General features: G+C 40.3%; 3 protein-coding genes across 3 annotated transcripts in view; 2 read left to right on the top strand and 1 right to left on the bottom strand.

Annotated features, from left to right (window-relative positions):
• The window catches only part of LOC129705497 (dynein axonemal heavy chain 5-like), a 128,142-nt gene extending 117,113 nt beyond the window's left edge, over positions 1–11,029 (top strand). Inside the window, exons 69-75 of the mRNA XM_055649085.1 lie at positions 1,869–2,074; positions 3,321–3,524; positions 4,871–5,086; positions 5,613–5,825; positions 6,379–6,531; positions 7,732–7,966; positions 9,647–11,029. Of these exons, the coding sequence (XP_055505060.1) occupies positions 1,869–2,074; positions 3,321–3,524; positions 4,871–5,086; positions 5,613–5,825; positions 6,379–6,531; positions 7,732–7,966; positions 9,647–9,798 (1,379 nt within the window). The 3' untranslated portion in view covers positions 9,799–11,029. The remainder of the gene's footprint in view (positions 1–1,868; positions 2,075–3,320; positions 3,525–4,870; positions 5,087–5,612; positions 5,826–6,378; positions 6,532–7,731; positions 7,967–9,646) is intronic.
• Positions 11,030–12,714: 1,685 nt separating this feature from the next.
• Positions 12,715–23,217, bottom strand: tmem170a (transmembrane protein 170A). Its single transcript, XM_055648467.1, has 3 exons — positions 22,842–23,217; positions 17,975–18,142; positions 12,715–16,019 (listed from the first exon to the last, which is right to left on the bottom strand). Exons 1-3 carry the CDS (start codon positions 22,951–22,953, stop codon positions 15,889–15,891), a joined length of 411 nt encoding a protein of 136 aa, XP_055504442.1. The 5' UTR covers positions 22,954–23,217; the 3' UTR covers positions 12,715–15,888.
• Positions 23,218–23,929: 712 nt separating this feature from the next.
• Positions 23,930–24,221, top strand: part of cfdp1 (craniofacial development protein 1) — a 123,446-nt gene continuing 123,154 nt past the window's right edge. The window contains exon 1 of the mRNA XM_055648466.1: positions 23,930–24,087. Coding sequence (XP_055504441.1) covers positions 24,027–24,087 — 61 coding nt within the window. The 5' untranslated portion in view covers positions 23,930–24,026. The remainder of the gene's footprint in view (positions 24,088–24,221) is intronic.

Genomic DNA, 24,221 nt, shown 5'->3' with positions numbered 1-24,221 from the left:
GCAGTGGAGGCCAATTCACTGGATGTTTTCAAGTTAGATTTAGCTCTTAACCCTAAGAGGAATCAAGGGACATGGCGAAAAACCAGAACGGGGTACTGATTTTGGATGATCAGCCATGATCATATTGAATGGTGGTGCTGGCTCAAAGGGCCAAATGACCTACTCCTGCACCTATTTTCTATGTTTCTGTGTCTATATATTTTTTACTTTTTTGATCCTTGTGAAATTTACCCTCGAGCTAAGTTTATAAAAAAACCTGTCAGACTATTTAAATGTATTGTGGGCAGCAGTCAGCTCATGTGGCACTATACCTGCTGAACAACATATCTACGTCTCAGCAAAGTGGAAAGAAACAAACTCACACCGCAGCACGGACCTATGAATCACCTGTTTTTTGTTTTCAAGATAGGGTTAGAGTTAGCTCTTAGGGCTAACAGTATCAAGGGATACGGGGAGAAAGCAGGAACGGGGTTTTGGATGATCAGCCATGGTCATATTGAAGGCAGTGCTGGCTCAAAGGGCTGAATAGCATACTCCTGCACCTGTTTTCTATGTTAAGATAGTCACTGAGCAGCTGTGAAACTTGCTTTGTGAATATTGATTATCTTAAGTATTACTCGCAAGCTAATCCACTGCGCATTTCTGTGTTGTGAGACTAAGGTTTGTTAGCATATAGTTCAGTAGGATCACATAATGATGTGGGTATTCAGTCAAGCATTAAATTCAATCTGGAGCTGCTGGCCATAACGTAGGATTTTCATACAGGAGTCTAGATTTTCAATCTCACCTAATATTCATACTGCATTTTCTTTCAGTATGCATTGTATTTTCTCAGATCACCATGTTGACAGCAGGCATGGAGAATTTCCAAACCTCTCTACTTTCATAATTAAAAGTTTCATCTTGTTTCTCTCTATATATATATGTGTGTGTGTATGTGTGTGTTGTGATCGTATCCACGTCAAAACGGTACACGGTAGCGCTAAAATTTCCTCACAACGTTACTCGTCGTCGCCCTTCAGATTGGATGTTATATTTCACGTTATTGATATTTCAAGGTTTAAAAAAGCCAACTTTAAGAAGATTTTTACTGTTAAATCCTTGCTGCCCCAGCTTCCAGGGGGGTGGGGCCAGGGATAGTGGAATTGGAAGTGCTGGGGGGGGGGGGGGGGGGGGGGGGAAGTGCAGGGGGGAGTGGTGGGATCTTACATTGGGGAACGGGTTGAGATTGGGGACCACGCCTCCCTTGGGGGCTACGGTTTAGTGGTGGAATATTGCGTTGGGGTACCAGGCCTCCTGTGAGGCAAGGGAGTGGTGGAATCTTACATTAGGGAATGGGTTGCGTTCAGGGATTAGGACTCCCCTGGGGGCTATGGGTGAGTGGTGGAATCTTACATTGGGGAATGGGTTGCATTCGGGGACTAGGCCTCTCGTCTGACGGGGACCCAACGGGTCCCACTTGGTCTAGTTATATATAAAATCAGTAGAACTAGTTAAATCTCAGAAGTATGGCTAATTAACTATATGCTTATTTTTGTAAATTTAGGACATTTACTGTGGAGCTGAAGACTAACTCACATAGGCTGCATAATATTGACAAAGGTACCGAAACCTAAAGTCCCACACCACTATGTTCAGGAATACAAACACCTATCACCAACGTACAGAACTTTAATCCCATTTCAACAATGGAACATTGCAGCCCATCTCTTGCACTACTATGGACTTGACCCTTTTTCTAATTATGATTTTTTGCACGGTTATGTTGCCTTTTGCAAATACATTCTTTTAGAATATCCTGTTCTGACATGCCATGAGAATTGTCAAGGAAACTTCACCAATCCAGTTTTAATTTTAATGTTTTTAAGGTGTCACCCAAGACCTACTAGAGATCAGTAACATGCCACACTGGAAATTCATGTTGTATGCAGTAGCTTTCCTTCATTCTGCTGTGCAAGAAAGACGCAAGTTTGGACCTCTTGGGTGGAACATCCCTTATGAGTTTAATCAAGCTGACCTAAATGCAACAATCCAGTTTGTGCAAAACCATCTTGATGACCTGGATGGCAAAAAGGTACCTGACATTGTTCGCAAATATGTTTTTCTGACCATTCTGACTTTTTAATAAATTATATTATTTGTAATGCAAATAAATTCAAATTTGAATTCAGATAAATTCATGCTTTGTACAGATTAAATATTTGCTCCTCATTTCTGATCATTTGAAACCAACACTATCCTCACCACAGATTAGTCATGTAAGAGATGAGATGCAGTTGTGCGTTAGAACGTACAACATACAATAATATACAGCACACGAACAAACCCTTTAGTCCATTATGTCAGTACTGACCATGATGTCAATGTAAACCAATCCCATCTGTCTGCAATGGGCAAGGTCTAATTATATGGTCCATTCAAATCTATTAAATGTTCCAAGGTACTTAATAGACAATACTTGACACCAAGCCACTAAGGGAGACATTAAGGCAGTTTACTAAAAGCTTGGTTAGTGGTGTATGTTTCAAGGAACTGCTTAATAAGGAGGGAGACGGCAAATATATTTAGATTTTCAGAGTTTAGGATCAGATGGGTAAAGCTAACAGCAATGAACAGGGTTAGGATTTAGTCCCTGGGTTTGTTCCAGTATTCATTTGAGGCTACAGATGAAATAACAACTTCTACTTTGCCTCAATCCCTTTATACCTTTGATTAACATGAATCCACTCATTTCAAAATCCACAAACTGAACATGAAATGTTTGCGATATTTATCCTCAAATGCCGAGCATTAACTTATGTCACCTAATGTGCTTTTCTTTAGATACAACACAAAATGTTGGAGTAACTCAGCGGGACAGGCAGCATCTCTGGGGAGAAGGAATGAGTGACGTTTTGGATCGAGACCCTTCTTCAGACTTCTCTCCAGAAATGCTGCCTGTTCTGCTGAGTTACTCCAGCACTTTGTATCTACAGTTTAAACCAGCATCTGCAGTTCCTTCCTATACATTTTGCCTGCTTTTCTTATTCCATATGTTTCCACAATTTGAAAATAATTTCTTAGCCTTCTCACCTCAAAGGAATATAATCCTACATTATCTGATCTCTCCTCGTATTTAGACCTTGCTATTATCTAGCACTGCATGTCAATATAGATTGTATTTGCATGGTACACTGTTACTTATCAACATTTAATTTCTGAAACTATGTAGTTGCAAAATTATTTTACTTCAACCTGTAATCTTTAGTTTCTGTCTTGGCTATGGGTTAATCAAAAGATTATGTAGTCACCTCAGAGAAAAACTGTGTCTTGTTCAATAGGGCGTGTCATGGAATACAATTCACTACATGATTGGAGAGATCCAGTACGGAGGACGTGTCACGGATGATTACGACAAGCGACTTTTAAACACATTTGCTAACGTGTGGTTCAGTGAAAATATGTTCAAACCAAACTTCTGTTTTTATAAGGATTACACCATCCCGAACTCCACAACACCAGAACAATATATACAGCACATACAGGTTTGCTTTATATATTACGGAGGAACACCTATCGGGCAATGATTTTGTACCTTTCAGTACTTTTAAGAAAAGAAAAAAAAATTATAATTGAATTTTTTAGGAAGTAAAATTTCTTGTGGTTTATATGTAGATTTGTCATCTGTTTTTCCTATAAAGAGAAACACATTAGATCTTCCTAATAAAACCTTTCTGCCCACATTTTATTTTAGAGCAATTTATTTTACATTGCAATGAATAATATGCAGGGTTCAGTGAATCATCTATTCCTTAAGGAAAGAAAATAACATGGCCTATGAATGCAGTTGTGCTCTTATTCAGCATTACGCAATTGCAAACTCTTTCATTCCAGAGAAGTAAAATATGATAACAATATTTTGGATTTCCTCATCTCTCCCTGAACATTTGACTGAGCATTTGTAGAAACAGTGAACTGCAAATGCTGGTTCACAAAAAAAAGACACAAAGCATTGGAGGCACTAAGCGGGTCAGGCATGGATAGGTAACCTTTTGGGTTGGGACCCTTCTACACACTGATTGTGAAGGGGGGGGGGGGGTTGTGGTAGCTTACAACGCAATGGTATGAACATTGAATTCTCCAATTTTAGGTACTTTTATGTAACTACAGCCCTTTCCATTCTTCCCCCACACGCTCCCTCCCCCCTCTCCAGCCTTCCTCTACCTTCACAATGTTCTTTTGTCGCACCTTCTTTCCTCTCATCTCTCTGGTTATTCTGTTGATATTCTGGATATTTGGATTGAAAGGCGGGATATTCTGATGGATAAGGATCAAGGTCTGTGAAATGACAGCTGCGGATTTTTTTTTAAATTGTTTCATGATTAGTTTTTGATGACTAGATTAAAGGAAAATCTTCGTCATCAGATTTTAAATACCTCCTATAATCTTGCCTTCACGTCTCTCTGCGGTTGACAATTACAAATATTTAACAGTCTCTGCAAGAAGAAATTCATCTGCACCTCAGTTTTGAATGACTGCCCCTTATCTTGTAAACACAACTCTTCATTCATGCCACTTTCAATTGTGGATGCTCTTCAACATCTATTTTGTAATGACTATTGAGGATTACATGAGTTTTTAAATCTGATTTCACCTATAGATGCAATGTATCAATTATGAAAATGTAATCTGAAAAATTACATGTTTGATTTAACACTAGAAAAATCAGAAATCCATGGTGAATAACTGTTGCTTCCTCTGTTGTGATGCTGACATTTGAAAAACTTGCATAATGGTCATCCAATCTCCAGCAGAAAACCTGATCATAAAATTCAGGAAAATAATTTGGAGATTGTGCCTGTTTAACATACTTTGTACTGTGCCTTACTAGAGCCTACCAGCATATGACACCCCAGAGGTCTATGGTCTTCACCCAAATGCTGATATTACTTATCAAAGCAAACTTGCCCAAGACGTTCTTGATACAATTCTTAACATCCAGCCAAAGGATAGCTCAGCAGAGGATGGTGAAACCCGGGAGGCTGTTGTTGCCCACATTGCCGATGATATGTTGATGAAGTTACCTCCTAATTACATTGTTTATGAAGTAAGTGGCATGGGAAATCTTCATCTTCTCGACTCAGAATAGTAACATTAGGAATTTTCTATGGTTAGAGGCTAACTAAAATTGAATCCTGCATTTACTGTATGTGCCTGATCTCCCGGTTGCTAAACACTTTAATTCATCTTATCGACTGACGTCTATTACAAACCCACTGACTCCCACAACTATCTCGACTACACTTCTTCTTCCCACCCTGCTTCCTGCAAAGACTGTACCCTACTCCCAATAACTCCGTCTACGCTGCAACTGCGCACCAGATGAGGTGATGGAGTTAGGAAGGATAAATAAATCAGCCATGATTAAATGGCAGAATAGACTGATGGGCTAAATTGCCTAATTCTGCTCCTGCATGATACAGAAATCTGCAAAATAAATAGAATTAATTAATTAGCAATATTTCTGGTATTTAATCTTGCTTTATTTTTTTTATTGAATTACATGTTTTGCTGCATGGACCAACATGACCCACGATTTGCTTAATATTTTGGTTTCCATTTCCTTATTTCAGGTTAAAAACAGGTTAGCAAAGATGGGTGCTATTCAGCCAATGAATATCTTCCTCCATCAGGAAATCGATCGAATGCAGAAAGTAATTTCATTGGTGCGCAGCACATTAATGGATCTGAAGCTGGTCATCGACGGTACAATTATTATGAGTGAAAACTTGCGGGATGCACTCGACTGCATGCACGATGCTCGTATACCAGCCAGGTGGCTTAAGGTAAAGTAACAGATTGTAATTGAGCACAATATTTATTTTGTGATTGTGTGATTTTCTGCACTATTACTGCTATTCTTGCAAAATGTTTTCATTTACAAAAGATAATTTCCTCCATCTTCAACCTTGTTTGCCTTGTTAATGCTTTCATCTATGTTAAACACCATTCACGGAATAACCTCTAAAATCTGGCGAAATTACTTGGAGATTGCAAGAACAAGTCCACATCTATCCTTTAGTTGATGTGGTGGACTAGTTCAGTGACAGACAGCAAATTCAACCTTTGACAAAATAATTGCTCTTGGCAAGATCCATCAATTAATTAATCTCCATGCGTCCATGCATTTCTTTAAGCTTACCGTTTTATGAATAGTAGATAAATTGACAAACTCTTCCAGCAGTTGAATGGCATTCAAATAATCCTGATATAAATGTACGTTGTGCATTATCTTTGGCAAAATATAGTGCAGACCTGGATCATTTATGGAAGTTGAATCTCTATCCAAAGTACGGGCATCTGGTCATTATAAATGTGTTTCTTTTAAATTTTACCAAGGCATCTTGGCCCTCAAGCACGCTGGGATTCTGGTTCACCGAACTATTGGAAAGGGATCGTCAGTTCCATTCTTGGATATTTGAAGGGAGGCCAAATAGTTTCTGGATGACGGGTTTCTTCAACCCTCAAGGCTTCCTTACAGCTATGAGACAGGTTAGTAAATCATTCGCCTCAAGTCAATTGAGGTAAGATCCAGATGCTTGGTCAAAATAATAAATAGCGATTTAGTCCAATGTTCCCGGTGCACATGTGCAACTTTTATGCCCTATGTCTTCCAAATATCTGCCTTAATGAAACTTAGCAGCAGTGTGAGAGACAAGGAGTGTTATCCACACCTTGCTTCAAAAACAATAAGTAAAATGAATGCCCTGGCGCTTTGTTTGAGTAGCAACAGTTGATGCAATAATGTTGGGCAGGACAACACAAACACTTTATGCCCTTGTGTTCCCCTGAACGGAACCATCAGCAATTAGGTACATCCTCAGTTTAATTTATCATCCAAAGGAGATTACCTGTGACAAGATAATGCTCCCTGAATCAGACATTGGTCTGTTTCGGGACATATGACAATAAAACACCCTTGACTACTAAAAGATCAAGCTGATGCTGATCCCACCTCGAACTAACACTTCTTCAAGAGTGAAGGCAAATTATGAGTTTCTCAACCGTGAGTCTAATTTTATAATCCGTGTGGAGTCAATCCATTCTTTGAGGCTGAAGGCTTTCAAGATGGAAACTTTGCATTTTCTTTTGGGCGGATAAATGTGATACATATTGGTCCCCAGCAAACCAGAACTTTGTTTCCTGGGTGGAAAAACAAATGAAAAATATCCTCTCTAAAGTTTTGTGAAGACAAAAACTGAATTTATAGTTTGCTTGCATTGGTGACTAAATCTGTATCTGTTGTTGTACAGAGGTGAAAAGTGTTTGTGTTCACTCAGCCACCAGTATTTCATTACCAGTACTTCATTAGCAGAGAACCAGCCTAACATTCTGCATTGAATTCTTTCAATCGGAGAGAATATAATGTTGCTTTTTCATTGCATCTGAGCAAGACCTATTGCATGTTAAAGGCTAACACTTCAACTTAGACAGTGCAAGCTTCAACCAAAAAGTATCAAATTTTGTCTGCTTTGTAATGTCTCATCAAAAGTCAAAGATCCCCAAACTACCCCCAGAAGCATCCATACCATCCAAGGCTTTGAATGTTTAAAAATTGAATTTTAGAAAAATTATCAAATGTTTTATTGAATTTTGTGACACAAATAGTATTCTAAATTGTTTCTTAAAAATATAAAATGTGATTGTTATTCCTTTAAAATTGTATTAACATGGGTTTTCGTTTTAATATAGGAAGTTACACGAATTCATAAGGGCTGGGCTCTGGACAGTGTAGTGCTTCACAGTGATGTGACGAGAATATCAAAGGAAGATATTACCCAATCTCCTTCTGAGGGAGTCTATGTCTTTGGCCTTTGTCTAGAAGGTGCAGGATGGGATCGGCGCAACCACAGATTGACAGAATCCAAACCAAAAGTTCTGTTTGAAATGTTGCCCATAATTCATATTTCTGCTATAAACCACCACGGTAAGTCAGTGAAATTAAGATTGACATTAACTGCGGATAAATTGTCAAAAGTACATGGAATAACTTTAAGATCCAATTCTCAGTCTTGACAGTGATGTCAGGGAGATTTACATCAAGTTTGACATTCATTTTTTAATATGCTACTTTATTATTTGATGAAATAAAACAATTCCGATACCACCCGTACTGCTGAATGTTTCTAGTATGTGGTGTTTTGTATTTTCTGAATCTCGTGCAAGGTTAGTTTCAGATTCCAAATTATTATTATCCAGGCATGTTGAGGTCTTTGCATTTGTTGCATATTTTGGCATTAATTATCAATAACGAATCTAAAATACCTTTCCAAGATGAGCAAAAGTAAAACAAAATGTTTAGACGCCGGATGGGAAGCAAGTGGATGGTTGACTCAGCTGCATTGAGCCAAATGACCCTTTTCTGTGCAGATAAAGTCTGATTCTAATGAATATTTTTGATCAGAGTTACAAATATAGTTGGTTCTGGAAATATAGGGGTGACTTAGAACAGTAAAGTCAAAAATAGATAAAATGCTGAAAGATGGAGAACATTCAGGAAAAGGCTGATATGTGGCAAGTAACAGATGTTCCAGGCACTGATTACCTCCATAAGAATGTAACTACAGGCACTGGACAATCAGCAGCATTATCACTGCCAAGTCTCCCTCTATCAGTTTCCTGGGTTACCATTGCCCAGAAACTCAATGGGACTGACAACGTAAACACTATGGCTTTGTGAATAAGGTATTGGGCTGGGTATTCTCTGGTGAATGATTCATCTCCGGAGACCCAAAAGTGTTTCCATCATCTGCAGGGTACAAATCAGCACGACAAAATACTCTGGGTGATTGCAAGGCTAACAACTCAACAAGCTTGACACCATTTAGGACACGGCAGCCCATTTTATTGCTTGCCCATCAACTGCCCTCAATATTTATTTCCACCCCCGATACAGTTGATGGAGGGAAAACACTGCTGTATATACCTGGGCTACTCCAATACCTGAAAGCATGACTGTCACCATCAAGGACAGGAGCAGCAAGCACTTAGGAACACCACCACCTGCAGGTTCCCTTCCACGTCACCTGGAGTTGACTTGGACAATAGACAATAGGTGCAGGAGTAGGCCATTCAGCCCTTCGAGCCAGCACCGCCATTCAATGTGATCATGGCTGATCATCCCCAATCAGTACCCCGTTCTTGCCTTCTCCCCATATTCCCTGACTCCACTATCTTTAAGAGCCCTATCTAGCTCTCTCTTGAAAGTATCCAGAGAACCGGCCTCCGCCGCCCTCTGAGGCAGAGAATTCCAGACTCACAACTCTGTTGTGTGAAAAAGTGTTTCCTCGTCTCTGTTCTAAATGGCTTAACCCTTATTCTTAAACTGTGGCCCTGGTTCTGGATTTGCAATGTAACACTGGTCCTTCATTATAACTGCGTCTAAACCCTGCATTATTGACCCAAAAGCAGTTTTAGAGTACCTTCGCCAGAAGGACCATAGTGGTTCACAAAGGTGGTTCACTGCATCTATGAGGTGGATGAGTAAATTGTGGATGTCGAGATCCCAAAACGGAATTAAAAACACTTGTTTTTCCAATAAATGATTTCAAATTCATCCATTGAAATTCTGAGACTTTAACTTTAGTAACCTTTGTTCTCTTTGCAGATTCCAAAGATGTACGGGTGTATTCCTGTCCTGTCTACAAAAAGCCAGTAAGAACTGATCTAAATTACATTGCCTCTGTCGACTTGAAAACGATGCGCCCACCTGATCACTGGATACTGAGAGGTGTTGCATTGCTCTGTGATGTGAAGTAGGAAGTTTACTTGACGGTCTAATGGTAAAGATTCAGGAAGAAAATGAAGATGAAGAGGAAACTACATTGACCAGAAGTTAACAATGCGATACAAGAGTAACCGTGTTCCAATTGACCATCACCCAACTTCAAAGTAAGAAATCCAAATTCAAAGCAAGAATAAAAAATCCTTTCTTGTCTGCCTTAAACAGCTGGTAGAAATTATGAAAGTCTGGCTGAGAAAGGTTTGGCAATAAGAGCATGTAATTGTGCAGGAACAGGCACAGATCTGCTTCCACATGATCAGAAAGTCTCAATTGGCTGCAGTTATTCATTGTGGAATTTACTTGCAATAATAATCATAATAATGGAGTTGAATCTATAATGTGTTGCACAGCAGTGTTTTAATGATGTTGTTTGTTTACCCAAACTGTGTGCCCTGGAATTTTGCATATTATCTTTAATACGCAAGATATAAAAATTCACTTATCCCCAAAATGTTTTAACAGTATGCAAACGATATAATGAAGCAATGTTAGTGTGGTGCACTCTTACTCTTAACATATCAGATTATTTACACTGACCTCATAAGCAGTTTGACTTTTTAAATTCATTCTTGTACTTGCCCTGTTCAGCCTTTTACAGCTAATTGTAATTTTATTTCAATTGATACCTTTCTTGAAGGCAAACTGTATTTGTAACTTGTCCATTATTGTTTCAGTTATGAGGTGTATGGATTATATCTGTTTATTTATCCCCAGAAGCCATTGGTGTTGCCAGTTACTTTACCCATGACTCCAATCTTCAGAGCTGCAGAAAAAAAAGTTGTCAACATTTTACTTTTTAGACATAGATGCTGGTTACTGCACAAAAGGTCACAAAGTGCTGGAGTAATTCAGCAGGTTAAATGGATAGGCAATGTGTCAGGTCAATATCCTTCAGACTCAAAGAAATTTGGTTTTGACCCGAAACGTCACTATCCGTGTTCCCCAGAGATGCTGCCTGACCTGTTGAGTTACTCCAGCATTTTGTGTCCTTTCCTTTTTCAGACCGGAACACCCGGAGAAAACCCACACGCTTAGAGGGAGAATGTACAATCTCCATACACAGTACCAGTAGTTAGGAGGGAATCACCGCCGCTGTAAGGCAGCAACTCTACCGTTGCCCCACTGTACTGTCGAAATAATGGTGTGAAACCTGAATTTCCTTTCAAATTGTTAGATTGTAAAAAGAATGTCTGAAGTTCAACTGGTCACATGAAAAATGTTTGCAAAGTATGAATGCACCAAGCCACTAGAACAGGACCCAAGTATGTTGAGCAACACATGAAGAAACATCCACTGTCATCACTAACGGAAGTCGAGAGATGTGTAGAGGAGTTGAGAGCTGGCAAAAACTGCGTGATTTGCTTCCGTAAACCACACCTTTTTGCTTAACATCATAAATGTTGCAATACAGCCAATTCTTCTATACCCTCGATCGAGCTGGCCGGAGAGATCTAGACGCCTGTACACCTCAAGCAATCGAGCGCAGTTCTGCAATATCTTTGCCAGGAGGTAAAACTGGAGACAGACCTTCATTCTTATCAATGCTGACTGATATGCCAACAGATATGATAAAGCTGCGGACATTGAAACATTTTACAACTGTTGGTCTTCAAATAGATAATGAATTGAACATTTTAAATTATTTCTCCAAAGCAAATTAATTAGATCTACCATTGGCTCCTAACTCCTAGAATCCCATTAGAGTCTCAGATAGGTAGGATGCAGATGTGACGGAGTCCCAGTGCTGCTGTTGGATAAGGCCAATGACATACAGGTGCACTGCTATCTGTCACTTAGCAAGTCTCAGACTTGTGGGCTCAATAACATTGGGCTGTAGTGAGAGCCATAATTTTAAAATGCTGAATGCCAGTGTTTATGATTGGAACCACCTTCCCACCTTCGCTCTATTGAGAACATTGATGAGAATAAACTGAGATTTTTTGTTGGTTATTCTTTCCCACCTATAGTTAATTCCCTGTCCTCCTGTAACACTGCAGAGTTGCATTATTCAACGTGGTGTGCACAGGTCAAGAATGTTTTCTGGCAAACTGCAGCATGAAAGGAGGAACTCTATTTTGGTTGGATACGGGTTGGAGGGATTATGGGTAAAAAGAAATAGCACTGAATGTCAATGTGTTTGGCATGGACAACTTGGGCTGAAGCAACTTTCCACGCTGAGTAGCCCTGTGTCTCTATTTCAGTAACCTTGTTCCTAAATGCTATACGAATAAACAGAAAATAGGTGCGGAGTAGGGCATTCACAGCCCTTTGAGCCAGCACCGCCACTCAATATAATCATGGCTGATCATCCAAAATCAGTACCCCGTCCCGTCTTTTCCCCCATATCCATTGATTCCCTTAGCGCTAAATGCTAAATCTAACTCCCTCTTGAAATGGCATGGGTGCAATATGGATAGATTATAGACTCATTAAGCAAATATATTTAGAGCACTGGCTCACCACCTTGCCATTGTGCAGGAGAGTTACCAGCAACCAAAAAAACATACCCACTTCCTGCCATCACCTTTCATGGAGAAGGGACAAATGAGGAAGCAAGGGAGATCTGTAACCTCCACCTTTTATAGTACAATTAGTAACAATAACAGGGAATGTGTGACATGTATGTAGTAAGTTATAAATAAGCTTCAGTTCAGGTTTTTCCAATTCCATATAGATGTGGACATAAACTTGCAAAAGAGAAGCAACAGCCAAAACCTTTTCAGTAGAATCAGTGTCTCTGGTGACTTCAGGAAAATGACTGGAAATAAAGTCCATTCTCAGGTAAAGCACTTTTAAAATAAAATGCAAATAAATAGAACGCACAAATGTGAAAATATCTTCATTTTAAAGCATTGCATATCTCTAGCAAGATTTATACAATTAAAAACAAGTCATTCAATAAAATTTATTTTGTATAAATACTTTCCAGTAAATATCACCAAAATTAGCAATGTAAGTAGAAAAATAAAAATTCTGATTTCCCCATGTTGACAATATAAATTTCCAAACAAATATTTGATCATTACATAGCATTAAAAACCCATAATAAACATTAAAATTCACATTGTTAGACATGTTTACAGAACAATCAAGTAAGCTAACGACCTATTTGACTGTACCATGACAGCTCATTTAGAAAGAGAAGCCATTGGTAAGAGGCTTCCACTGCATACATTAAATATTACAAAAAGGTATCATTTGTATAATTAACTAAAATTAATTGGGTTTACAATGAATGCAAGTGACAATGATTAGTAAATATTCACTAATGTGGTTTCAACATGACCAACATCAAAATAAAAGGTGCAAACATACTTAGACTATATTTACACTTACTACATGAATAACTGCAGGCACAGCATAGCAGACATCTACATTCTATCTGGATAGTATCAAGACCATTGACTAGACATTACTTTATAAGCAAATTTGCAATGCAGCACAAAATAATTTGGAAATACTCCTCTGGTTAAAAGGATAGTAAGATAAGCAAATGCAGAATTAATGAATAAAACACAAGGAAAATATCAGATTAGATGCAAAAAGGCAAATATTTTTGAGAAATGAATGTTCTCAATATTTCATTATTCATTACCTGCAAGGCCAATACTTTATGTTGACCAAGTGGAATCCTATTTTTTTTAATCACTTGGGGTTTTCACTGGTATTTGAGGTTAGAGCCTATCATTCCATTTAATTGTCAATTAATAACCAACTCACATCCTACTATCAGATAACAAGTGATTTCCTTTTACAATATGACATTTCTAATCAATTCCTTCACCCATAACCAGCCTCCGCCCACAATTTTCCTAGATAATTATTCAGCAGATAACTATTTAGTGTGACACCATATAAAACAAATTCCTACCATTAGTACTCAGTTGCAATGAACAAGGTCAGGATATAACCCCAACTACAGCACAGGTTAGACAAAAGAAAAAAAAAAGGAACATTGGAGGAGTGCAGATAGAAAGTGCAAACTAAACTCAAAGAACAGAAAACAAAACAAATAAAAGATAAGTAACAAACTAGCACAGAGCAAGTTAATGGCCGCAGCAGGAGGAATAAAACTCCAAGTCTGGGTCAAAACCAGACATTGTGCATTCTGTTCTCTCTCCTCTCTTCCTCCCCAACTCTCCGCTTTCACTCTATTGTACAAATCACAACGTTGTCTGGCTTTGTCACCTATGATAGCATTCATTGAAAAATGTTTTCTCACGAAGGAGAACGTAAATGGGAACAGGTATGATGATAATGTTGACATGATCCCTGATCTTCCATTTACTGTTCCAGAACATTCATGTTTGGCTCCTTTGTAAAGAGCAGTCGGTATAAATTAGTGTGGCCTATAGTTTCTGTTTTTTTCTATAACAGCTATATATATTATTTCACAGCAATTGCATTACCAATGTAATGTAAAAATAGAAACTATATTCAAATCTATTTTAAATGGTTGGCAAATCATGGAAATATGCAAACCTGTTCAATCTGGAGAATTTAACATGGTGTGCAGACAGCTTCCACAGGTTCATCTGGATAATTTAACATGGTGTGCAGACAGACAGCTTCCACAGATGCCCAGCACTTTTTGTCAACACAACCTAGATTCCTTTTCTTACAGTTAGTCTAAGGTGTGCTCATTAACAATCGTTTATACACACAACTAAACAAGGATTTCTAAAAATGTACAAATATTACAATGGCTGATTTTAAATACTAGGAAATATTAAAATGATTGGCACACCTGAATTGTACATACACGTGCACAGTTAACATCAGTCACATGTGCATAGTTACTGCTGCAGTTAACACAGGTCAATGTCAAAAGCTGCAACTGAAACAACATTCCAAGTTTCCAGGATGAAAATCAAAATCAGGACCAAACTTCGCCCACTGGTTTAGTGAAAACTGCAGATCATTTCCAAAGTCATGGCTCTACTTTCTACTTGTGCAATCAAGAGCTAGTAACTGGTAATTAGTCAGAAATGTGGAGGACATTCTCAGTCATTGGCTTAGTAAAAATACCTGCAACACTAGTTGTACATTAAGAAAATGAAATTTGCTTATTTATGATGTTTCCAGAAGCAAAGTGCATGACATTGGCAATTTAGGCCGCTTGGGCCCTAGTTGTGGCTGTTAAAAAAAATTATACACACCCTAGTCTTACCATGGATATGTGTGTAATTACTGATAAAAGCTACTTTACTATATAGTGTAAACAAGGATAAATGGATGAGATATTTATAATCACTGCTTGATTGAGTTGAATGCACAATGAGGAATGATTAAGATCACATTTCTTTTGCTGGGGATAAACAATGAAATTTCATAATCTCAAACTCAACTATTCAACTTTTAATTTAAGTTGTGAAATTATCCTATTTTTAAAAGGAGAAACTCTAAAAATAAGATGCCACTTATTGTTAGAACTGTTCACCTTGTCTAAGCTGCGAAGCTGTAACAACTCAGTTCTTTGGGTATTTACCCTTTGGTAATCTTCAGTTACAAGTGTTTTGGTTGTCTTTTCATAATTATTCCTACTCTTGAAATATTGAGATGTAGTGAGCAGAATCAAAGTACAAGTTCTGTCCATCTCAGAATGAACTTGGTGGTCTGACTTTCTAATCCTACAATAAACATTTTATAATTTTTACAAAATACCTGTACAAGTCTTAATCTTAAGTTAAATTGTGGAAAAAAAAGTCTGTGTGCCTAATAAATGCAAATTACCTCTTTTGGCTTTTGAAAAAAGAACAAATCTCAGATCTTGAGACCCTCAAAAGACTGGTGTTGCAGTGATATCTTGTCACATTGTACCTTAGATATACATGGTACATTGATGGGTGGTTAAAATATTGCATCTTGTTCTTCACGCTTGGCCATCCTAAGGAATCTACCTTTATGGTGTTGCCAATTCCTTTTAGTTGAGCAGCGATGATTGGCATAGAGCTAGTTTGGATTCCACAGGTACAGTGCAATTTCTATGCAGCCTCAAGCTGGAAAATGGTGCAATATTGTTGAACTTGTAATCCTGCCCACTTGGATGGGCAGATCACCTCCTGCTATAAAGTCGCTAAAATCCGTAGAAAAGCAATTGCCACGACGAAAAATACCTGTCCGACCCCAAGAACTAGAGCTTCGTGAGCCACCATTTGCTTTGTAGCAGCTCTGTAGACACCAGCAATAGCTGCACCTGCAAGATAATGTTCAATGGCTTGTCATTTGGGCATGATCCTTTCACTATTCATACACATCCAACAAGGTGCAAAACAATCAAGTGGCAATGATAATGCAACAGAAAGGACAATCAAACTGCATTGACAACAGAGTCATAGAATCAAATATAAATAAAGACTGTTCTATACATATAAAGCTGTATTTATATATAAATAAAGCTTGTCTTATGCAATTAATTTTTTGGCTTTGTTATCAATTCACTTTGTTTGGCTTTGTTAACGTATTAAATGGTGCGAGGTACTTCAGAAAAGTGTAAGCAGATTACAATTGTAGCTGAACAATACAAGGACATTTTTGTTCAAATGACAGAAACATGTTGCTTATAGTTTTGAAAGTCATGGATACCTCTGATGAAATCATTAATGAAATGTCCAGAGCCAGTTAAAAAGGCAACACTTATCTAACAGGACAGCTCATAATGTAAAATTGGGACCCTGTACCACTTAATATAAATTACTTTGGAAAAGGATCAGGTTTCACATGAATCATCATGCTACAATTTTATTGTCTACAATGAAAAGACGTTTATGAATAGCGGAGCCTCGCACATAAATTTAAAACACTTCTACATATAACACTAAAAAAAAAACAATCATATGGAACAGAATATAGTAAAATATAAAAAAAACACAATGTTATATATATATAGATTAAAAGACACAGCATGGAAACCGACCCTTTGGCCCACAGATTCCACACAGAATATCAATCATCCGTTCACACTAGTTCTCTGTCACCCAACTTTCAAATCCACAGCCTCCACACTAAGGCCAATTAACCTATAAACCCGCACGTCTTTGGGATGTGGTAGGAATCTGGAGCGCACGAATGAAACCAAAGGACTCCAGGTCAGATCTGAGGTCAGGATTGAACCCAGGTCTCTGGTACTGTGAGGCAGCAGTTCTACCAGCTACGCCACCCTGATGAGTGTGAAAATATTGCATCTTGTTCTTTAAGAAGAAACGCAGTCTAGAAAGTGAAATAGAATATCCTAATCCAGGAAAAAAGCAAAGATTAAAATTGACCGCGTCTCTTCTTTCAGCAAGGTTGAATAAGTGAGTTCGGTATTTTGACTGTTTCCGACTGCGCATGCCCAGGTCAATGGTCACTATGGTTAAACTGGTACAGTGTAGCAACCGTACTACTGAACTTGTACCAAAACAAGAACACAGAGTATATGCAAGTGAGCTCACGTACAGGCTCTGCAACCACACACAAGAGGCGCTGCTGCCTGGATTAGTTTCCAGGCACACTGCCGTGTCTCCTGCATTACCAAGCTCCCCTACCTCTCTTACTCTAAATAGTTGGATTCCAACCTCAATTAACAGTCAGTTACAGGTCCATTTTGGCATTTGGAGGGCCAGCCTTGAATAATGATACAAGCTTGATAGCCATAATTTTGCACCGTAACTTTGAGCTGGGTTGCAGCGTGGCACAGGAGTCTGCAGGACTGCACCCCACTTTCATTCTCTCTTGGTCATAGAGAATACAAGTAGCCGTTAAAAATAAAATAAAATCCTCAGGGATTAACAAACTGCTGAACCGTTCTGGTAATCTATGCAACGAGGCCGGGTGGTGGTGTCAGGATCACCAGTGGCAGGAACCATCTGCCTACATGAGCAGCAGCAAGTTCCACCGGGAAGCTGAGCTCCTTGAAGATCCAGCACTGGAGCAAAGGGCCCAGCTGGGGACTGCAAGAAAGGCAAACAGATGATTAACCCTGTTCGCCACCTTCCCATGACAAAAACCCAATGACATAATACATACATGATAAAAAAGTAAATAATACAATACCAAACATTACAACATGGAAACATTAAAATATTTGGAATTCAGATACTTTGAGATAAGCAAAACAAATACTTTTGTGGAGAATGTTTTAATTAATTGAAGCTTTAAAGAAACACCTACTCGTCAACACTGCTGCAGTGATGGGTCCCAAGATCCCTGCCAGGATACCCAGCGACATGAAACGGCCGTATTTATGGTGCCGCAACATTACAAATGCCAATAATCCAGCAGGAACGTAGATAAAAACTGTAGACAGTAACGCCCAAAGGAACACTGCGTACCACATCTCTGCAATGGACAAGAGCAGAAGGTTAGATCATTGTCAAACCAACTTAATGTTGTACCTAACCCGGTGATAGATTGGATCCACCAAGTCCCGTTTCATAATGCACTGCTTTCCCTGGGAAGATAATACACAGAATAACATCAATAGAACAACCTCATGAAGTCCCAATACATTCTGCTGTTGCCCTTGACTGATTCATCTTGAAGACAGTGATTTCTGTTAGACAGAAGTAAAACATCCACTATTCCTCTTGAGTGATTTTGATTGTAAGCACACACAGAACATGAAACACCAGCTCCACTTGTCAAGTTTGCAAGATGCAGCTTCCTTCAGCTGGAACTGCAGGAACATATCTCTTAATGAGTTCATACAATAAAACTCACCAGGACAATAGTGTACAATGACTAGGGTGGGGTAAGGGACAGAGAGAGAGAGGGGATACGAGGGTTATTTGAAGTTAGAGAAATCAATATTCATAATTTTATTTGAGCATTACATCACAACTCCATTACATATCATGCTGGACAACACCACCCATGATCGCCTGGGCTTGACAATATTATTAGCTTCATCACTCAACACCCAATATTTTAGAAAAATATTGCTTCTCCAGTGAGCATTTTACAGTTCCAACCTTGTTTCAATTATCTTCTCACCCCCTCCCCCTCCTAATCACTCCATGTTTTCATTTGCATCCTTCCATTTAAAATTTCTGTAGAGAGATCACGGGATTTAAAAAGCCTCACCACCCTTTCTCTCTCTCTCAGCCATTACCCCATGACAGTCTCTTGGCCCATACCCTTTGTTCACTTCAACCATCCATCTTCTCTGTAAATGAAAACATATTTCACTAATGATGAAACATTATCGATCTAAAATGTTAAATCTTTCCACGGATACTGCCTTGCCCCTTGAATATTGCAAGCAGCTTCTGCCTTTAATCTGGATACCAGTGTACATCAGTAAGCATCAGAGTTGCTGAATTGGACCACGTACAAATTAAGATACAAGATACCGAATTTTACCAAGCAAATTTATGCACAGTGAAAGTTTGAATGTTGACCAGGAGAGCTATGGAACAGTTGGTGGAAGCATTGCTGAGAGTTTCAGCTGAAGAGGTTTGAGACAGGTCCAAAACTGGGCAACATTGCAGAAATGAAAGCAGAATGTTTTGGCGATACTGGTCATATGATTGGCAGATCTCAGGATCAAATACCACAAAAACAAAATAGTCTGAAATTTCCAGATCCATGCAGATTTAATGTTTTGGGTCAATGGCCTTTCATCAGAATTAATCGGGCCCAGCTTCAGAAAATCACCGGGGAAAGAAATTGAAACTGGTCAGGAAACTGAATTTGCCACATGCTCTCAAGACAATGCTTTCATTCGTTCAAATATATAACTGGGTGACATTTTTGCTCAAGCAATAGAGGATGCGAGCCAACTAGTGACTTTTCTGAACAGTCAGCAAAGATAAAAGGGCAGATTAGAATTAAAAACAAAGTAAAGGATTTTGTGGGATTGAATAGCATTGTAGAAGCAAAATCTTTATACTTCAATGGACCATGCATCATGAAAAATACAGCACTTTTGGAGAAAATTTAATTTTGCTTTACCAGTCTGAATGCAATTGATCACTTGAAACCTAGCAGACATTGAGTGGTCATATGCAAGGCTAATGGTGGAGCAGTGCATATTGCCAATTAATTTATAACATGATATCTTGCTGTCTCTCCTTTGCCACAGGCTGCTCTGAATATATTTATTAATTATGATGCATTAGTTACATGCACCATAATTAATAAAGTCCCACATTTGCAATGGCAAGTTAAATCAATTATCAGGGTGGTCACGGTGGCGCAGCGGTAGAGTTGCCGCCTTATAGTGCTGGAGACCCTGGTTCGATCCCGACTACGGGTGCTGTCTGTACAGAGTTTGTACCTTCTCCCTGCGACCTGCGTGGATTTTCTCAGATCTTCCGTTTTCTCCCACACTTCAAAGGTTTGTAGGTTAATTGGTTTGGTAAATGTAAAAATTGTCCTTAGTGGGTGTAGGATAGTGTTAATATGCGGGGATCGCTGGTCGGCGCAGACCCGGTGGGCCGAAGGGCCTATTTTCGCGTTGTATCTCTAAACTCAATTACTCCATTCAAGAACACAAGCCTCCATTTTGCGACGTAGAGATTTTAGTTGCAACCAATAAGCAGAACACCTTTCCCAGTTTAAAAAAAAATCCCCTATTGCCCAATACTATTCAACTAAACCAATTTCCACCAATTACCCAGCTATTTCTCAAAATACATCCTCACAGAATGCTCACAACTGCTTCTGCACACAAGCCTGTCTAACTGCCCACTCCTTCCCCCAAAAACAGACTCCCACTCAACAATGCAGTAACTGCCCTTGCAAACCAAGCCACCTTCTCCAACATCCAATATTCCTTACCTTGACACTGGTATGTAAAAGTCACAATATAGTGACTTTATTGTCACACTAAAGTGACAAGCTACTTATTATTGACAATGTTCCTGTTCCAGTATTTCTTGCATCGGTTCTTCGAACTTCACTGCATAAATTTGCTTGGTAAAAGTACAAAGGAAAATGTACTTTTACCTCGAAAAAGTACAATATATACTGAACATCATCATCCCACATATTCCCACCAAACACTCGACCGCACCTTTTACAATATGGCCAGTTGTACATGGTCCTTCAGTCATCATCCCCTTAAACTGAGCTGCAGTCAGTCAAATTAATTTGGGAAAATAACCAATTCATTTCAGTATTGAAGATTTCTGAAACAAACCTAAATTTGGTAAATAATTGACAAAATGTAGAAAAATGTGTGCAGGTATGAATCATCAACCACTCTGAATTTTGGAACTTCCATGGACAGAATGAAGATAAAAGCAGAATATTATATATTTATGTGGTGAAGCAAAATATATATCAATGTGCTCCAAAAATTCTACTTCTGTGTAATTATAGTTGTTCTCAAAATTAAAAAACAATTGCATTTTTAGTGAAAAAGTTAATATTAAACTCAGAAACATGTACTATCTTCCACCCAGCAAAAGCAAAACAAGCACTCAGTTGGATATGGAAGCGGATGAAAAGAAGAATTGAACATACATTTTTGATAGATCATTTTAGCTGACATGACTTGTTTTTGCAACCTACTCTACATCTGCATTATGAATTATTGCATTATGACAATCCAAAATAAAAATATAGCAGAGGCTGGAAATCTGAACTGCATCTCTGGACAGAAGGAATGGGTCTCGTTTCGGGTCGAGACCCTTCATCAGACTGAGACTCAGGGGAGAGGGAGACACAGAGATATGGAAGGGTAAGGTGTGAAAACGGCACATCAAAGTTCAAGGAAAATGTAGAATAAATCATTGTTTGATTGGGGAAGGTGACAACGAAGTATACAAAGATAAAATGTAATTAGGAAAAGAGTCAGAATGGTCGGAGAATTAGGATGGGGGATGGATGGAGAGAGAGGGAAAGCAAGGGTTACTTTCACTGTATGGTGTGCAGTGACATGTTCAATTATTCTTTGCATGCTAAAAACAGACTAATGACAATGATGTGAAAACAAGTGGAAGTGATTAAACTTTAGTGTTTGTAAAAGTAGCAACACAATAGGTTGATTCTCCAAATCCATAACATTTTCAACAACCTATTGCAAGTGCCAGGAATTAAAGCAGGATCAACCCAAGAATTTGATACAATTTGATAAGAAAGCCCGATGCACGAAATACTGGAACAGGAACAGTGTCACTAATAAATACGGAGAACCCATGGGGAGAACTCCGCACAGACAGCACCCGTAGCCAGGATCGAACCTTGGTCTCCGACTCTGCAAGCTCTGGAAGGCAGCAACTCTACCGCTGCGCCACCGTGCCACCCCGTAATCATACAATGTACATGTAATCATGTGTAGTCTTTCTGCTGACTGGTTATCACGCAACAAAAGCATTTCACTGAATATAAACACGAAATGCTGTAGTAACTCAGCAGGACAGACAGCATCTCGGCAGTTCCTTCCGACACAAAATCTTTGCACTGTACCTCGACATGTGACAATAAATTAAACTCAAATGCATTGAAATTAAACAGAGACAGGGAGGGGGAAACAAAGCACAGAGTAGAGTTGCAACTATAGAAAGTCTGATTGATGCAACGATTGTGGAGGAAGCAGCTGCCGATTCTGGTTATGCACCGAAGATAGACACAAAATCAAGATGTGCTGCCTGTCCCGCTGAGATGTGCAGCATGTTGTGTCTATTTTCTGATGCGACTTTCGATTGCTAGGAGGTGGAGAGATTAACAATGATCTCTTCTACATTTCCCCTTTGATGTCTCGTTTTTGCACTCTACACTTTGCTCTACACTTCCGTATTTATGTGTCTCCCTCTCCCTTGACTATAAGTCTGAAGAAGGGTGTCCCATTCCTTCGCTCCAGAGATGCTGCCTGTCCCGCTGAGTTAATCCAGCATCTTTCGTGTGAATTGACCTGGTGTATGTGTAAAGTGTGTGTGTGTAGGATAGTGTTAACGTGCGGTGATCGCTGGTCGGCATGGACTCGGTGGGCCGAAGGACCTGTTTCCGCGCTGTATCTCCAAACTAAAGAACTAAACATCCAGCCCGGCCCGGCCTCCCTCCCTCCTTCCCCCGGTCAGCTCCCTTCACTCACCGGAGAACTGGCACAAGCGTAGAGTGAAATTGCCGGGGCAGGTGGTGTTCCCGACCCGGGGGATGAGGCCCAGGCTCAGGATCTGATGCACCGTCAGGCCAGCGCCTTGCATGGCTCAGCCATCAAACCCATCCATCCACCCGAGAGACTTCAGAAGGGAGATCGAGGGCTCGGCGCTTCATCCACACGGCCGCCATCGGCCGTCAACACCCGGGGAAGGCGGCGGCGGCGAGACGTGAGGTGACGCCCCCTGACGGACGGCCTCGCTCGGCCATTTAGAGACGGAGACGGAGACGGAGACGGAGACGGAGATGGCGCGGCGGAGGCCGCCTCCTCCCACCAGCCCTGGTCAGGCAACGGCCCGCCACTTGATAGACAGCCAGAGCGGCCAATGGGAACGAGCGGACCGGGACCAGGCGGCCCTGACCAGCGAATCAGCGCCCAGCGGGGGCGGGGATTGTCTGCATCATTCGACAGACAGGCAATTGAACCAATCATGTCGCGGAGCAACGCCTCGTCACAATGGGGCGGTTCATCCAATCGGTCGAGGGGGGCGGGGTTTCTGAGGGACACGAACGCGCTTGGATTCGAGACCCGCACATTCGATACACATTTGTTTTCAACTTCAGGCGCGGCCAAATACCTCACCGCGTAAATAAAATATGGAGTATAGTTTTGACATTAAGGAAAAAAATGTCTTCCGGCGTTTGATCGCCCCGTTAGCTGCGACGTGCGCGTGAGAAATTTTGAAGTCGAGTGTGGGTTGTGTTGAATGTGTCTGGCGGAGTTGGGCGCTGCCGGCCGCCGTGCGGTCGCTGGGACCGATCCTCGGCTCGGACGCGGCGTCGGGCGGCTCCAGTGACGTCAGACGTCGGGCGGCTTCGGCGACGACGGGCTTCAAGCGGCTCGGGTGACGTCAGACGTCGGGCGGCTTCGGCGACGACGGGCTTCAGGCGGCTCGGGTGACGTCAGACGTCGGGCGGCTTCGATGACGGCGGGCGTCAGGCAGGTCGGGGTGCGTCGGACGTATGGCTGGTCGGCGTACGTCAGACGTCGGGCGGCTTCAGCGACGGCGGGCTTCAGGCGGCTCGGGTGACGTCAGACGTCGGGCGCTACCGGCTCTTCAGGACAGGCAGAGAGAGGGGCGCCAGCGCACCGGCCCTCGGCTCTCCGGGACAGACAGACATGTCGGATTCCGATTCGGAGAATTACTCGTCGGAGGAGGACGCGGATTACGAGCCTTCGGGTAAACTTCGCCTTCGGTCAACGTGAGGAACACACGTTAGGTTTAAGATTATTATTATTATTGTTGTTGTCACGTGTACCGAGGTACAGGGACAAGCTTTGTTCTGTCTGCTCGCCGAACAGATCAGATAATAC

This window comes from Leucoraja erinacea, chromosome 17 (genome assembly GCF_028641065.1).
Source record: "Leucoraja erinacea ecotype New England chromosome 17, Leri_hhj_1, whole genome shotgun sequence".
Lineage (NCBI taxonomy): Eukaryota > Metazoa > Chordata > Chondrichthyes > Rajiformes > Rajidae > Leucoraja > Leucoraja erinaceus.
Note: the sequence above shows the minus strand (reverse complement) of the source record. Positions and strands in the feature narration are given on the sequence as shown.